Source organism: Erpetoichthys calabaricus, chromosome 1, assembly GCF_900747795.2.
Source record: "Erpetoichthys calabaricus chromosome 1, fErpCal1.3, whole genome shotgun sequence".
NCBI lineage: Eukaryota > Metazoa > Chordata > Cladistia > Polypteriformes > Polypteridae > Erpetoichthys > Erpetoichthys calabaricus.
In genome coordinates, this window is record NC_041394.2 from 226,792,369 (window position 1) to 226,810,451 (window position 18,083).

At 36.8% G+C, this 18,083-nt stretch overlaps 1 protein-coding gene across 1 annotated transcript in view; it reads right to left on the reverse strand.

Annotated features, from left to right (window-relative positions):
- tbc1d22a (TBC1 domain family, member 22a) overlaps positions 1-18,083 on the reverse strand; it is a 328,538-nt gene that overhangs the window by 221,793 nt on the left and 88,662 nt on the right. The window contains 3 exon segments of the mRNA XM_051928637.1: positions 13,870-13,935; positions 15,035-15,079; positions 15,081-15,098. Of these exon segments, the coding sequence (XP_051784597.1) occupies positions 13,870-13,935; positions 15,035-15,079; positions 15,081-15,098 (129 nt within the window).

Sequence of the window (18,083 nt, forward strand, 5' to 3'; positions counted from 1 at the left end):
AAGTGAGAATATTCAGAGTCGATGTAGCTTGGTGGCATTGTTCTCAAGAAGCTGTGGATTTCTGGCCATTGTGGATTGCACGTCATTGTAAGAAATAAATCTGGCCGACCGATAGTTCTGAATATTGCCATTGCATCATGATATAACTGTTGCAATACTCTTGGACTACCTTGATATGATGATGGTAATATTACCGCTTTACCTATTTTGAATTTGTCTGAACTATTGATATTTGAATTTTGAACGTGATCAATGAGACCTTGCATATGTTCCGTTCTAAGTTTAGCTTGGTTCGATTTAATAAAGAAGAGACTATTAGCTGTGAGTTTTACATACGCATTAATAATGTAATGTTGCGATAGACGTTGAGATGATAGAAGTGGGTTAAATACATGGGAGCATATCACTAATTTTGACCCCAAATATTGTGTGAGTGTTATTCGTTTTTCTGAATGTGTCTGTTTCATATTGTACAACCATCCTGTTTCACCATCTGGGAAAAGCAAAGGAAAGAGTAAAGGGTCGGCATTTGGTGATGTATTTGACATAAATGATCAATCATGCTTTGCCTTTGGATATACACAAATATCTACTCTGTCTTTGATATCTTTTTCTTTCGAAATTATTATCACTGATAATTAGTCACATGTGGGTTTATTATAAATGCGACTGTGATCTTTCGGATTCATATAGATTGGCGGTGCCACGCAGGCTGCGGCTGCACGGGCTCATGATAAAAACACGTTCTTTATAGTAATTTAATGTCACTCAACATGGAAATTCAGACATATTCTCGTCGAAACCTTCTGTCATTGGGTACGGAACAGGATAAAGGACTAGTAAATCCAAATACCATGGTTCTACTGAAAGAATTTGGACTGCTACGGACGAGCGGTGAGGCCAGTTTAGCACCGATATTATCTACCAGTGCTATCTGCGCCTTGAGAACAAGATGGCGGCGGTGTATACGTAAACAAAAGTGAGGTGTCCGCGGTGGGCTGAGCGTTAAGGATAAAGGTAATCCATGCAGAATGCCACTACCATCGATCTTGGTGGCAAATATCCGCTCACTGGAGAATAAATTGGACTACATTCGGTTGGATTTAACATCAAAGTGGGAGATTAAGGATTGCTGTGCTTTTGTCTTTACGGAGTCCTGGGTCACCGACTCCACAATCGACTCTGTTATTAGCCTAGTGGGGCTAACGATCCATCGGGCAAACAGGAGCAACAGTCTCAGCGGCAAAACACGGGGAGGAGGTATCATTGTCTACATAAACAACAGATGGTGTGTTGACTCAAAAACAATCCACACATGTTGCTCTCCGGACACTGAGTTTTTGGTAGTTAAATGGCGGCCTTTTTATTTGCCACGGGAATTTTCCATTGTACTTATAGTAGCTGTTTATATTCCCCCTGACGCTGACACCAAGGCAGCCATTGACACACATTGCCACTATGTCAACGATTTGCAAACCACACATCCAGAGGGAGTAGTCATTGTTGCTGGGGATTTTAACCAGGCAAACATGAAGAGAGGTTTACCCCCATTTTTAAAAAACATGTGGACTTTGCAACTCAAGGAACCAATATATTGGATCATGTCTACACCAACATTAAAGGAGCATTCAAAGCATCCCCACGTCCCCATCTTGGCTCATCAGACCAAATCTCTATTATGTTAATCCCAGCATATAGACCTGTGCTCATCAGATCAAAACCATCACTCAAACAGGTGAGAGTTTGGCCAGAAGAAGCCATGAATGCACTACAGGATTGTTTTGAGTGCACTGACTGGTCTGTGTTCAGTGAGGCAGCTACCACAGATCAAAGGATAGACATAAGTGAATATGCAGAGGCTGTGTCTGGCTACATAAATAAATGCATGGATGATGTCTGCGTCACCAAAAACATCATTGTCCGGGCAAACGATAAACCGTGGTTGACTGCTGAGGTGCGAGTTTTGCTGAAAGTGAGAAACTCTGCTTTTAAATCTGGAGATATAGCTGCCCTTAGAACAGCAAGAGCCAACCTAAATAAAGCTATCAGAAGAGCTAAAAGGGCTCATGGAGAGAAAATACAGAGTCATTTTCAAGATCACAGGAACAGCAGAAGATTGTGGCAGGGGATTAAATCTGTTACAGATTACAAAACAGTTTCTTACCCCTGTGATGATAGCTTCAACTTCCTGAATGACCTAAATAAGTACTTTGGACGGTTTGAAGCATTGAATGATACATCACCAGTGAAGGTCACCCCTCATCCTGACGAGAAGGCACTGTGTCTGGAACCGGATGATGTTCTACTGACTTTGAGGAGAATTAATCCAAGGAAAGCTGCGGGACCAGACCAGATACCAAGTTGCGTACTCAAAGGATGTGCGGAGCAGCTGACACATGTCCTTATGGATATATTTAACATCTCTCTGTGTCAGGATGTTGTGCCATCTTGCTTTAAAACCTCAGAAATCATCCCGGTTCCGAAAAAAACCCACAGTCACAACCATGAATGACTATCGCCCTGTAGCCCTAACACCAATAGTGATGAAATGTTTCGAGAGGCTGATCAAGGACCTCATTACTTCTGTCCTACCCTCCTCATTTGACCCACTCCAATTCGCCTACCGCTCCAACCGTGCCACAGAGGACGCCATATCTATTGCCCTCCATTTTTCGTTGGAACATCTGGAGAACAGAGATGCTATGGTCCACATGCTGTTTGTTGATTTTAGTTTGGCTTTTAATACCATCATCCCTCAGAATCTGATCAGCAAACTGGGCCCATTGGGACTGAGCATACCTCTGCAAAACTGGATATTGGACTTTCTAACTGATAGGCCTCAGTACGTAGGGGTAAGGAAGAATAAATCAGATACCATCTCCTTGAGCACAGGTTCTCCACAGGGGTGCGTTCTAAGTCCCCCTCCTCTTCACGCTCATGACCCACGATTGTTGTGCCAAGTTCAGCACAAACCAAATTATTAAGTATGCAGATGACACAACAGCGGTGGGTCTCATTCGAGGTGATGGGAAGGGGGATTACAGAGAGGAGGTGAAGTCATTTGTGGAATGGTGTGATAAAAACAATCTGATATTGAATGTTGAAAAAACAAAAGAACTGGTGATCGACTTCAGGAAGAAACAGCTGACAAACATCCCGGTCTACATTAAGAACACTGCTGTGGAAATTGTGCAGTCTACCAAGTTCGTGGGAGTCAATGTGATGAACAACCTCACCTGGTCCCTGCACACCTCCATCATCAAGAAAGCTCACCAGCGCTTGATCTTTCTGCGGAGGCTAAAGAGGGCCCATCTCAGTAAGTCAGTCCTCACCACTTTTTACAGAGGGACCATAGAGAGCGTGCTAACCAGCAGCAGAGCTCTCTGTGGCAGGAGAGCTGCAGCGCTTCGGACTGGAAAGCACTGAGGAAAGTGGTGAGGGCTGCAGAGAGGATCACTGGAGCCCCGTTGCCTAATGTACAAGACTTGGCAAAACAACGCTGTCTGGCCAGAGCTGCGTGGATTTCTAGAGACCCTACTTATCCTGCCTCTGAACTCTTTTCCCTCATGCCCTCAAGCAGAAGGTACAGCAGCCTGAAATGTAGAACTACCAGGTTTAAAAATAGTTTTTTTCCTACTGCCGTTCGTCTTTTAAATGAAGCATTTTAGTATTTTATTGTAGGCATTTTTAATTCAGAATTTTATGTATTTTCAATTTAGACTTTTATGCACCTCTAATCAGAATTTTTGTGCATCTTTAATCAGAATCTTTCTGCACTATTAATTAGAATGTAATTGATTTTAACTATGCATTTTTATTAATGTCTTGTGCATCGTATTTTCGTTCTGCAGCACATCTTGGATGTTCTGCTGAATGACAAATTGAATTGAATTGAACTGAATGATTTATTGAGAAATCCAAGAAAATTTCTTTATCCATGTTTTGCTGATAAATTTCGGGTAAAGTGCGATACTTTTGGACATATGGATTTGTATCCATTACTGTCTATATAATTTCTATTACGTCGGATCGTTTAACCTCTTTTGATTCTATATTGTATCGCTTCTCTGTGATCATAAAGATACACCTCACCAAATTGTGTTTTTTTCAAAATTAAACTTGTCGTAGCTATAATTGTTGCAGGAACACAGACTCTCATAGCATATGGTCTATCATTGTGTAAATCAATGTTTTGTGCATTGAATGATGCTAATGCGAAAAGATTATTGCAGACGTGTATATTTTTTCTGCAGTGTTTGTGGATTTCACTTTCACCAAACAACAAATCTTTGAATTCTTACGGAAAACGCCTCTTCATTGGGAAGCAGCAGTACTTGTCCCTAATGGCAACACCAAATTAGACGATCTACAAGTCTCCGACTTAAACGTTAAAGCCTTACAATATCTACATACTTCCGACATATCACCTATGTCCATATATTCGATCTCTTTTTGCTGTTCCGTATTTCACTGAGTAATAATTTCCGTTTGTTTGCGCGAATGCAATCTGAACCCTCTTTTTTTTGACACTTTCGAATTTTAGTACTGTGATATTTTTGAACTTGCTGTGCGTGTGTATTGTGCCTAGGGTTTTTTTTGAGCCTTTTGAATTCCACTGCTTTCATAATCTGTAATCTACTCTGTCTTTTATTTTTGACCCTGTTTGGACCTGCAAGGTTTTCAATTCCACTTGTTCCGGGCTGATTATTACTTTCCTTGCCTAGATCACTGTCTCATGGGAACATGCTTCCAATGGATGTCAGTATGATGTGACCGTGTCGCGGGGAAGTGAAAATGTCTCTGCCTCTCTGAAGTGTCTCACTGTCTCTCTTCAGAAGATCACGTCTCGTCACAAGATTTTCTCTTATAATAGAGAGATACAGCTATGGAGCATATTGTTATGTTGTCACTAACAGCTATTGGGTTTTAAGGATAAAGCAGAAATAGCACTGCTCTTTTTCTCTCCACTCCTAGCACTCTAATGTGCCCCCCATTGTGCCTCTGCAAGTGCCAATAGAAGAAACACATCTAGAGCAAAATGAAACCCCCGGCAGCAGTGTGAAGAAGGTTAAAACTTTGATATCTTGTGAAGATATAGTCCAAACATAATAGACTAATATATTGTTAATGTCTAATAGACTAATATAATAGACTAATAATAGACTATAATCTTAAGCAGTCCAAATATAATAGACCAAGGGTATGATAGGAAAAAACACTGTAAAGGGCTGCTTACTTAAACAAAATTTAACAAAATGACAATAGCTTGTTACTTTGTGGTAGCCAAAGTGTCATTATAATTATTGAAAGAAATTTCATTATAATAACCACGGCTTAAACAATAGCTGTTTACTTTTTGGTAACCAGTTAGCCAAGATGTAGCCATAAGCGACCCAAATGTGTACATAATTAATAAAAGAAATATCAATATAATAATTGCAGCTCAATTAATTTGGGTGTTGGCTAAAAGAGAAGTACAACATAAACTAAAAAAAATATTGTTGTGATGTGAGATTTTACATATAATTTGATAAATATTTTGTATGTCTTTATTTTGTAATTTAGGCAAAGCAATGCAATTTAGTGTTTACCCCCCCTCCCCTTTAGGAATGGGTCTGTTTGAATTTTACGACAGGATTTGGGGGATGTGTCTTAAACCAGTTTGGCAGAGTGTTTCTTTGCTAAAGTCATTTCTACCCCCGCAAGTAGGCTAAGGTGTACTTTAACATAGGGTTTGGGGGCAGGTGTGAAGATGTTGTATTCCCCCATTGGTCTGAGGTATGGCTGTTTGGAATTGGCTTGTGTCAGACGCTTTTAAGTATCATGATGTCTTATTGGCTGTAGGGGTTGGACAGAGAATTTATAAATTTGCTTGTTCAACCACATTCTCTCTCTCTTGCTAACCTGTGATGATGTAGAAGTATCTTTCTCTTACCAACCAACATATGATGAAGTCTCTCTCTCTCTCTAACCTGTGATGATGAAGACAACACAATGAAGAGCACAGCTCAGCAGCCCTTTGAACAGACATGTGGCTGAAAGCTGAGCACCGGGAGCAATGATGCCTTAACTAGAGACATTTTAAATAACACAAGTCTGTGTGCTGCCTGAACTACATATCACCATTTAATCAGGTTGTATGGTGTCAATAATTCAAATGTACTTTGCATTTTGTTATTATTATGAATAGTTATCAGGTAAGTACATTATTATATGTGTAACTTAACTTCTGCCTGTCTTTTTACTACATCTAGATTGCCTGAGGTTATAGATATTGAAGGGAAAGTTATTACAATAATACCTTATAAACAGTGGTAAGTCTTGAGATTAGGCATTCTAGAGGCTATATAATAATAATACAATAGGGGAAAGGTAGAGCAATATATATCACCTCTACCAAGACAAAACAAATATAGTATATAAAATATATTTACGGCAATTTTCACTTTAAAAATGGTTCAGAATGCAACTGTAGTTCTTGAGCAATACACCACTAATTTGGACACTGTTTGTTGATGTTTTTACATAAAAGCACTGGCACTGTATCACCTATCCTTGCTATGTTTGTGTGTTGTGTCCTCGATCCATCGGCTCATCCTTGGGTAAGGTTATCGCTGCAGGTTCAGAAAGGCTCCCCGGGAGGAGCCGGTAGTGAGGGGGCTTGACCCACACCATCACAAAGGTGTATTTTCAATTTCATAATTGTGTAATTAAATGTGTCTGTGTGTCTGGTCGCAGCACTTATTACAATGGGCAAGTAAATTAAGCGTCAGTTACCTTATGCTACTGAGCTTCTGAAAGGAAAAAAAGCAATTATAGCCTTTTATTTTCATTCAGTGTCAGGTCTTTTATTCAATGTCCTTTTGCTGCCTCTCTGGTGGTTAAGAAAAAAAATGGGGGCAGTTGTTTTAAGAAGAAGCCCTGTGGGTGTAGCCTTTGCAGCACAGGTTTTGTCCACTATTCAATACACACTTTTTAACATTAGAATTACCTGAGTCCTACGAAAAAACTCGTAGATCCTGCCCAGCTTAAAACTGTTCTCACCTCTCTGCCAGCGTCTTTTGTTTTCTAAATGTGCTGATTAAGACGAGCAGCAACCAGCCGGCTATTCCATCCCCCACCATCGCAGAACGTTCCCAGCTCATGCCTTGTTTGATTATCTGGGAGTGACTGAACTGCTGCCGTTTTAGAGTGGAAATAATAAATCGCTATTTGGAACACATGCATATCATGTGTGTTCCGTTTCTACAGTAATCTGTGTAAACACAATTTTAAAACAGAAACGTTTTTCATATTTTAGTAGTAAATGACAAAATGTAGGCATAAACTATATAATGTATGAAGCCAGAAGTCCAAAGATCAAGTAAACACCGTTTCACAAAAGGTTCAAGGAAGAGACAACAGCTTTCATGGCATAGCGGTAAGATTTGCTGACTTGTAATCAAGAATGCTTTTATAGGACTTGTAAAAGTTAGTTTTTTTTTTTTTTTTTTTTTTTTTTTTTTTAACTTTTTATTCTCTCTAAATCACGATCACGATACATACTCTATCGCCCCACTCACCCAGGGAGTCTGATGCTGATGCTGTTATTTTTCATTTGAAACGGAATAACTGAGATGTGAGTGGTGTTTTGAGACAATGGAACTGGGACATTCTCTCATCTGGAGGGATTAAAGCTGACACACAAAACGCTGGCGAATCTGCCTTCTTCGTATCTCACCGTCACTTGATTTTTTTTATTCAGTTTTTATTGAGTGTGTCCTGCTCATGCTGAATTAGTGTGCACTTTATGGTGTATGATGTCAAAAAAAGAAAAAAACAAAAACACAGACGAGGTATATATGATAGTTGGAATTATTCGTTTTATGTATAGTACATTTGTATAGTACATTTCGGAAACCTGTGGCACGGATGCAACATTATTCATATTATTCATATTCATATATCGCATAACATCTTGCAGTTTGTAATGCAGTCATTGCGTGTTTTTTTCCCCCCGATCTTGCCAGTCCCCACATGTTGCTGTATGCTGTTTCTTTTGTATTCCAGGACATGCAGAGGATAGAATAGTACAGAGCACTAACTTCAGCGCTATATGCAATCATCAATTCAAATGTTAACTGTTCACACACACGCCAAGGATCGTCTTTCCTACATTTACAACGTGTGTACCTGTTACAATGTACACGCTTCTCTCTATGCTGTGGTTTCTATTACACACCTGAAAGAAAAGAGACAATATATGTGAGTCCCGGTTGATTCCCCACTCACTCCTATATTTTGCCGTTTTCAGTAGTAAGCTGCTCTTTTTGGTTAATATTATACAGTACGCACATACACTTGGTTTGCGTCTGCATTTGCGCTGTTACTTAGAGTCAGATCGGGTTGGGGAATGTTAAAGCGTGTGAGCTTATTCAGTGCAGCAGGATCAACGCAAATGTTGATCTTTTTTGTCTTTCAGTACATGTGCCTTCCCTGTTTATTTACAGTATATATCAAGTGACGTTTCTGCCTGTCTCTCTATTATCAGTGCTTTGTCTGTCTGTGTGTTATGGATCTTAAAAACAACCGTTATAAGGACACTTGTTCATGTTGATTGCAGTCTCAATTGTTAAAAAATATTTTAAAAGGAGCATCCCACATGAAAATATAACGATCTCATTAACTTGCCAGTGCATACCAATTTATAAATTTTATGTCCGTTTGAGGTTAAAAAGAAAAAAAAATAAAATAAAACTTTCTCCTCAATGGGGAATCGAACTCAAGTCTCTGAGGGACAGTAAGCCTGCAATGCCCTGAGACAGCAAATCTTACCGCTATGCCACGGAGCTGTTGTATTGTTCTTGAACCTTTTGTGAAAGTGTTTATTTGATGTTTGGACTTCATGCATCGCACATTCTATAGTTTATGCCTACATTTTGTAACATTTTATTACTAAAATATGAAAAGGTTTGTTTTAACAATGTGTTTACACAGATTACTGTAGAAACAGAACACACATGAAATGCGTGTGTTTCCAAATAACGATCTATTATTTCCACTCTAAAACTTCACTTCACTCCAGATAATCAAGGCATGAGATGGGAGATGCTGGTGCACGTTCTAAGTCGGTGGGGGGATGGAATATCCGGCTGCTTGCAGCTTATTTTTATCGGCAACATTTAGAGGACAAAGGACGCTGGTGGAGAAGTGAGAATGGTTTTAAGGTGGGCCGGATACTACGAGTTTTTTTCGTAGACTCTGGTAATTCTAGTGTTAATGGGTTATCTCCAGAATTGTATTCGCATTTGAGTGGTCCGCAAAACTACTAGCTTCTCGAGAACTCATTCAGTACAGATGAGGTTAAAAGTACAGTATTTACAGCAAAGCTTTTGTGAATTATAAGAAATGTATTACACCAACAGGATTGCCTTGGATAATACAGAATCTTGGTAAAGCAGGGTGGGATCATCAGGGTTCTGTTGTATTAATAATACCAAAGGATGTTATGCATGAAATTAATTGACTAAAAAGAAAAAATATGGTATCCAAAACACAGCTTCATTGTAAAATAACTACTCATCCATCCTTTCATTTCTGAACCCACTTAATCCTGTTCACGGTCTCAGAAAGAAAATATTTATTATGCAATGCACTCACAAAAGGGCAATTTAAAGGTTTTCTTTTGACTGACTCACAAAAACAGGAATATGAAAATAAAAGTCAGGGCATGCAAAGAAGAATGCACAAACATGGCACCAATAGTACCATGATCGGGATGCAAATACAAACTGAGAAACTCAGAGTGGCAACAGTATTAACCACTGTGCCACATCATCTCACAGTAAATGCTTACATTGAGTTATGGATGGTGGCTTTGTAATTGTAGTAAAACACTCTTAATTCAATACATTTCTTTTACTGATGCTATATAGTGCACAGCCTATAAAGTAATTACTAAATGATTTGTTTCAAATTATTATAAACCATGTAAAAATTTGAGAACATACAAAACATGAAAATAAAACCTGCTATTGCACAAAATAGTTAATGCAGATTTGACAGCTTCATTCTCATATCATACTTTATTAATTTCATAATACATTTTAATTAAGCTGTTATTTCCTGTACAATTTTGTATTTACAAAAATAAAGCATTTAAAATGCTAGGAGACAGGATTTATCAACACTTCTCTCATCTGATTAAATATTGGTTAATTGACATTAATTTCTAGCATTCTAAATTTAGCATGTGCAGTAGGTGACTGATAGACCAGCAGTGCATAAATAAGTCCCCTTTTTCCAGGACCTCAGGAAAAAATATCTGCAGTTTGACACATTTAAGCAATGATCTAGATCACCAAAGATTGCCCATTGAGGATATTTGTCCAAAACCAATTTCAATTGCATGCAATATGTATTATTTTCAAGTCAAGAAAATCTTAGGAATTTGGGAAAAAAAAATCTAATTAGGTAAAGGTACATAATTTTTTCACTACATGAGGTTAAAATACTTTGTGCAGTACCGTATGTATAATGGTTGAACAAGACGTTTGAAAGTCACAACTATCAATTAATTTTGACTACAATAAACAGATTTGTTAAAAATGCGGATTAGCCGTTTAAGAGCTGTGATAACACTGTTTTACAAGAAAAATACTTCATTGCAGACTGAAGCTAACACAAAGCATTTAGCAATTATTTAACCAATAACCTAAGCAAATGTTTAATTATCACATAATTAGATTAAGCAAACAATTAAGCGGCTACCAGTTCATAACTTGCAGAAAATTTACAGACCAGTAACAAGCCTTAATACTGAAACAACAATTAAAATTATAAACAAAGTTAAATTGTTGAACAATAAAATATTGTTGAGAAAAAAAGACATATTATTTCATCTAAACACAAACCTATCAATTGTTAAGACTGAAGTAGTCACCACAGTGTTTACAGGAATTAATTACTTTCTAAAAGTGATGAACCGAATTTGGATGGCTCAAATATGTAATGCTACACTCATTATTAGTGAACATTAATTTCAGCAAGGAATTAAACAGATTTTGAAAAATATTATGTGTCAGTGATGTTAAAAAAAATAAAAGTAATAAAAAGATGCCCCAGACAAAAGCTGTTCTTCCTATTGCTCTAATAATCAAATATGAATCCAGGGCTCTACTAAATGAGTGGTTATTCATAGAATTCAGTGTCTGCCCACTAGGAAAAAAAACAACATTCTTTCCAAGTCTATGTATTATATACATTTAAAAGATAAAAAAAATGATAGCTTCTTTCACAAAGAAACTTATCCCCCTAAAAAATCTGCCATCTCTTAATAAATATTGTAAGAAATTAGATCACATGAGGAATAAAACCAAATCACAAGTATAATGTTGTGGACAAATGCATTGATTTCACTTCGCAATACACTTCTCTGAGAAATGTCACTCTGTTTCTAACTTACTCAGTTAACATAAAATATTTAGCCCGGAAAGTCACTTAAAACCAACATAAACGTGGCAAGTATCTTCAGAAGGTAACCTTGAAATCAAAGTTAAGACTGTAGCAGTAACCAACTGACAACAGTGGTATTTCACCAGAATTTTCATACTTTCCATTTGAACATGCATTAATGAAATAAATTTAACTACAACACCCTATTCTACCACGTTTTGACTCAGCTGACATTTTAAATTTCTACATCGCTCAATATGCAAACTTTAACAAAATACTTTTCTAGAAGATTCACTGATTAAGGCAATATGGTAAGACTTCCAAAAATTTATAAAAGGGCATTGTTTGTTTTCATCATCGATTTATTGGTCAGTTTTTTGGTAACCAGTTGTCCCTAAAACTATTCCACCACTCTCTGCCAACTTGGTTGTCCTTTGGGGTGAGACTCGGTTTCAAATCATTTGACATCATCTATAAATTACAACTTTTTTAGCCTCTCTCTGCACCACATCCACTCCACCATCTTCCTCTCACTCACCCACCATCCGAAAACTACCTTAATCTGAGCCTTTCAAGCACAACACCTGTCATCGCCAAATCACAGGTTTTTTTTTTTTCCTTTCTCTTCAGAGCTCATGTTTTGCATTTTGGAGCTTTATATAGCTTGTTTGTACTTATGTGCCACCAGAATCTGCAGAATGAAACTGCCTGAATCAACTGGTCTGATCTATGGATGAAAAAATTAACCTTAACACTGTTCTGCCTCTAACTGCATGATGGCACAGTTATGCTGTTTCTACAAAATCTACAGCAGACAACACAAATACACCAATCACTCACAAAATTAAAAATTAAAACCAACTTGCCTAATACTGTTTATGTCCCTCACATGTCGCCAAACAGCACTGACCCATCAAGGTATGAACTCCACAAAATCTCTGAAGGTGTCCTATGTATATGGTACCAAGACGTTAACAACAGATCCTTTATATTCTGCAAGTTACTAGGTGGGGCATCCATGGATCTGACTTGTTTTCCATCATATCCTGGCAGTTGCTTAATAAAATTAAGATCTAGGAAATCTGGACGTTACATGAACACCTTCAACTTTTTGTCATGTTCCTCAAACCACTTCTGAACAATGTTTGAAATACAGCAATGTGCATTATCCTGCTAAAAGAGGACACTGCTATTAGGGAATACTATCGCCATGAAGGGGTGTTATGTGGTCTGCATCAATCCTTAAGGAGGTGGTATATGTCAAAGTAAAATCCACATCAATGCCAGGACCAAGGTTTCCCAGCAGAACATTGCCCAGAGCATCACAATGTCTCCTCTAACTGGCCTTCTTCCCTTAGTGCATCCTACTGCCATCTCTCCCCCAGGGTAAACAATGCACATGCACACTGCCCTGCCATCCACATTATCTAAAATAAAACAGGACTCATCAGACCAGGCCACCTTCTTTCATTGTTCCATGGTCCAGTTCTGAGTCTTAGATGTTAAATTTCAGGCACTCTAAGCAGTGGACAGGGGTCAGTATGAGTATTCTGAACAGCCTTTTCGCTGCACAACACCATACACGTCACACTGCAATTGCACTGTGTGTTCTGACACCTTTCTCTCACAGCCAGCATTAAGTGAGTCAGCAATCTGTGCTATAGTAGCTTGATGGGTTAGCCTTTGCTCCACATACATGTAAAATGAGCCTTGGGTGCCCAAGACCCTGTCGCTGGTTTATCGGTTGTCCTTCGTTGGACCACTTTTGGTTGGTAATAACTACTGCATATTGAGAACACCTCATAAGACCTGCCATTTTTGATATGCTCTGATCCAGTATGTCTAGCCTTCACAATGTAGCCTCTGTCAAAGTTCTCAGATCCTTATGCTTACCCATTTTCCTGCTTCCAAGACGCCACATTCAAGAACTGACTTGTTGCCTAATATATATTTCACTACCTTGGTATGTGCCACTGTAACAAAATAATCAATGCTATTCACTTCACCTGTCAGAGGTTTTAATATTAAGACTGAGTGGTGTATATAATCACTTTATAACTGTTTTAGAACATCATAAGAGACCAAAGCTGAAAGATGGAAAGTCATCTCTGAAAATCCATACTTGACCACTGCAGCAATAAGTATTATCAAGGTAAAATTCAATCAATAAAAAAATATGAGAAAATCTTACTATACGGACAATAGTAATGCTGAAATCTTCTCAGCTTTGCACTAGATGTTTTATATTTCATATCATACTGTTTTGTCCAAACCATGCACATACGTACTATACTCGGCTTTTTTATGTACCAGTGTACATAAGATTTAGATTGAATCATTTTTTCGTAATGGCAAGTTTTGAAAGTATTATAAGACTGCAAATCTGAAAAATCTGAATGAAGCACTACTGGCCTATCATGTTGTTAAGTCTCTCACCTCTTGCACAGAAGCTTGTTGAAAGAGAGGAATAAGAGGATTAGTTCTTGGAATGTCAATGTGAATCTGCAGACAAAGAAAGAAAAGAGAAGCACAAGCTAAATTATCATAGGCTGGCACATCCATTAAGAAAAACTTTTAGTGTTATCAGGATCCAAGCAAAGAACTGAAAGCCACTTACTTCATTTTAAGCTTAGCTGTAAATGTAGTCAACCTGACATTTTTTTCTGCTGAATTATGCAATGGTCACTTAAACCAAGCTTCACCAGTGAAACCCTTCATATTTCTTTATCTAAATGTGTTTACACTTGCAGTTCAATTTAAAAAAGAATAATGGAGACAGACCTTATGTTATAATTAAAAAAAATTTTACTCATTAAAGCCTTTTGGATAGGATATAAAGCAGGCTAAGGTCATTTTAAAGCCCCTATCCTTATAACTTTACCATAAAAATGGTATGTATTATTTAAATTACTGAATTTCAACCATAGCTAACTTTGTAAAGCTAACCACAATAAAAGGATTGTGCATTGAGATTATTTCAGGAATGTCAAACAACCTGAATCTATTTTTTCCAAGCATAAACATTTTTTTGCATATTATTGCAATTAATGGAACTCATACCAAAATAACAAAATATTAAAGTACAAAAATTACTACAGCTACACAAGTTAAGCCACTATTTATTATGGTTTTAAAGGTAATATCTTTTAACAATTAATTGTTTGCCATAATTTTAATAATATAACTTTCTTGCATATCTTGAATCACATAAAAATTAAAATCAGCCAAATTTAAAGTTACATATTTCAGAAAAACTACTATAATTAGAATTCCTTTATCCAATGTGAACTCTAAAAAAGCAAATAATGGTTGTTTCACTATGGTTACATTTTATACAATTTAAAAAACCTCATACATAAAACAGATTATTTGTAGTATCCCAAACAATTTTATTACTTTATGCAAAGTAGTAATATTTTTTGACAGATATATCAATAATATAAAAGTTGACAGCTTGGTTGATAGTTGGTGAAGCTTAGCAAGAAACCAGCAGTCTGTTCAGCAACCCAGAGCCAATACAAGTATGTCTATAGCATTGCAGGATGGGTTGATGAATGAGAGAGTGGGGAAAAGAAGATGCTTTCAGTCTCTTAAAACTTACCTCTGTTACTTTTGGCTGTAGTATTAAACTCTCAGGATTCATACGGAGGAATATCTATGTGAATCTGATGGTTCAGAAAAACAGCAAAAAGTAAAAAAATACTTCAAAGAAACACTTTAAATACTTTAAAAAAAAGACTGAGATGATGCAGAATCATTGATAAAGAAGATGAGAAATACTTTTTTTTTTTTTGCTTATTTGTACAACAGCAGATATACAAAAACATTCTAATAACTTCAAGGGTATGCCATGCCTTTTAATCTTCTACATTTAGTTCCTAATGAAGTACAGTGATCCCCCGCTGTATCGCGGTTCAACTATCGCGCCCCTGCTATATCACGGAAAAATTCAATAAGTACATCTATACCTGTAGTGTACCTTGCAGTCAATTCATACACAAAGCATATGGCTTCAGCAGTCACTACGGTAGACAAAGAGTTTTGCGTTACAGTACCCAGATGACTTTTTACAAGGCCCGATACTGGCTGAAAGAAGAGACTCAACCAATCAGTACAGGATTTTCATTCTCTTGGGCTCTGACTGGCCTGATGCTAACGTGGTGTAATCGGGCGTGGGTCTCTGACGCATCTCAGTTCTCTGCGTATAGCGTACCTTGCTTGTGGTCCGATTGTTGTGAGCAAACGTTTTGTGAACTTTTTGTTTTGTTTTAAGCCCTGCGATGGCTCCCAAGCGTCCTGCATCTTGTAAGAAAAGGAAGGAAAGCGTTACACGGACATTGCTCGCCATTACGGCTTGAATGAATCGACGGTATGCCACATTATTATTATTATATTATTATTATTACTATGTACTCATATCCTTAGCCTGACATCTACATATCATATGTGTTTACAAAGTGTGTTTTAATAAGTTTACATGTGTTTAAAGCATGTGGAAGGGGTATTTTAAGGCTTAAACTATAAAAAAAAAAATATTTATATGGTCTTTCTATATCGTGGATTTTCACCTATCGCTGATGGGTCTGGAACATAACTTCCGCGATAGGCGGGGGATCACTGTATTGGAATCTTGGTCAAAAAACATCTGGAATTGCTGAGTTTAAAAAAATATAAAAATCTGCATAAGTACCTTTCTTAATTTCCCCAGCTAAACAACATTTATTAATTGTTTTAACAGATTATGAAAATAACTAAGGTTGGATTAATAAAAAGGTGTATGGAAATTATATTTAAATTACCTTAATCAATTTACTTTTAAAAATTAATCAGAGATTGAATTGGAAACAAATGGGTACATATACTCCCTACTGCTTTTGAATGCACATTGTACCCATTTTTAAATTTTTAAGAATGGGCTACATGCCCAAATAACTTATTTTGGCCCTTCAAGGATACACATATAATACAAATTTCAAGCTCTAAACATTAATGTGGGAATATTTGTACACTACAGCATCACACAATTCTAATGAGGAAATAAATGTGTAACAAAAGATATGTTATAGAGTGCACCATTAGAAACCATTGTGCACTGATATTAAAAAGAGCAGCAGAAACATAAGCTATGCCTAATCAAATGTCTGAGTTGATATTTCTGCAAAAAGAAGCAGGAGTTATATAAGCAAACAACATATAGTACACAGCCTCTGGAAATATATCTTAACATTTTCAAAACAAAGTTAAATTTGTTTTTCATAAAACATGTTTTAAAACTGGTTTATGATCAAACACACAGACACAACACTCACAGAAGGGCTGTCAGATTGAATGTTACTATTTGAATATAATTGAAATGTATTAAAGCAAAATCTTACTAAGAGGGAAAAAACATACATTAGGTAATAAACAAATATTTGTTTAACCTCATACTAATTTTAACATTGTATTACACCAAATTTGCTATGTAATATCCTGGGATTTCCAGATACATTTTGAACATCACTTCTAGCATCAGTATATCTGAATGTTTGAATAGTTAGCTTGTACAGTCGTTAGTAAAATGGACAACCTAAGGATTCTTAAACATACCTATTGTGTTTACATTCACCAAAATAACATGGTTATTCAAAGAAACCGTTTTTTTAAATGCGATGTAAAACCTTATTCCAATTAGAGAAACCGCGTAATTGCTCTGAGAAACCTGGTCAACTGTGGTAGATTTCTCCATGAACAGCCTGGTTATTTGGCCATGCAAATCCTTAATGGGGTTACAGTTAAGAATTTATAGTCTGTGCATGTCTGTTGCACTCTGTTCACAAGCCTAACTTTGTATACACTTTCAGTAGCCAAGGGTAGACAAATCCACAAAGATCAACTTCCCAAGGTAAATGCTCAGGCAATCACATTTGTTTGTTCTCCTACTTGAAATAGTCTCTCTCAGTATTTAAGAAAATCACTAAATATATGCTGACTAGCAAAATACCCGCGCTTCGCAGCGAAGAAGTAGTGTGTTAAAGAGGGTATGTTAACATATATAAACATATAAACATATATATATACATATCGACAATTACACATATCTACATATACATATATATATATACATATATATATATATATATATACATATATATATATATATATATACATATTGACAATTACACATATCTACATATATATATATATATATATCTACATATATATATATATATATATATATATATATATATATATATACATATCTACATATATATAGACATACATAGATATATATCTATATCTATATATCTATATCTATATATATATATATATATCTATATCTCTATATATATATCTATATCTCTATATATATATCTATATCTCTATATATATATCTATATCTATATATATCTATATCTATCCATCCATCCATTTTCCAACCCGCTGAATCCGAACACAGGGTCACGGGGGTCTGCTGGAGCCAATCCCAGCCAACACAGGGCACAACGCAGGAACCAATCCGGGCAGGGTGCCAACCCACCGCAGGACACACACAAACACACCCACACACCAAGCACACACTAGGGCCAATTTAAATCGCCAATCACCTAACCTGTATGTCTTTGGACTGTGGGAGGAAACCGGAGCGCCCGGAGGAAACCCACGCAGAC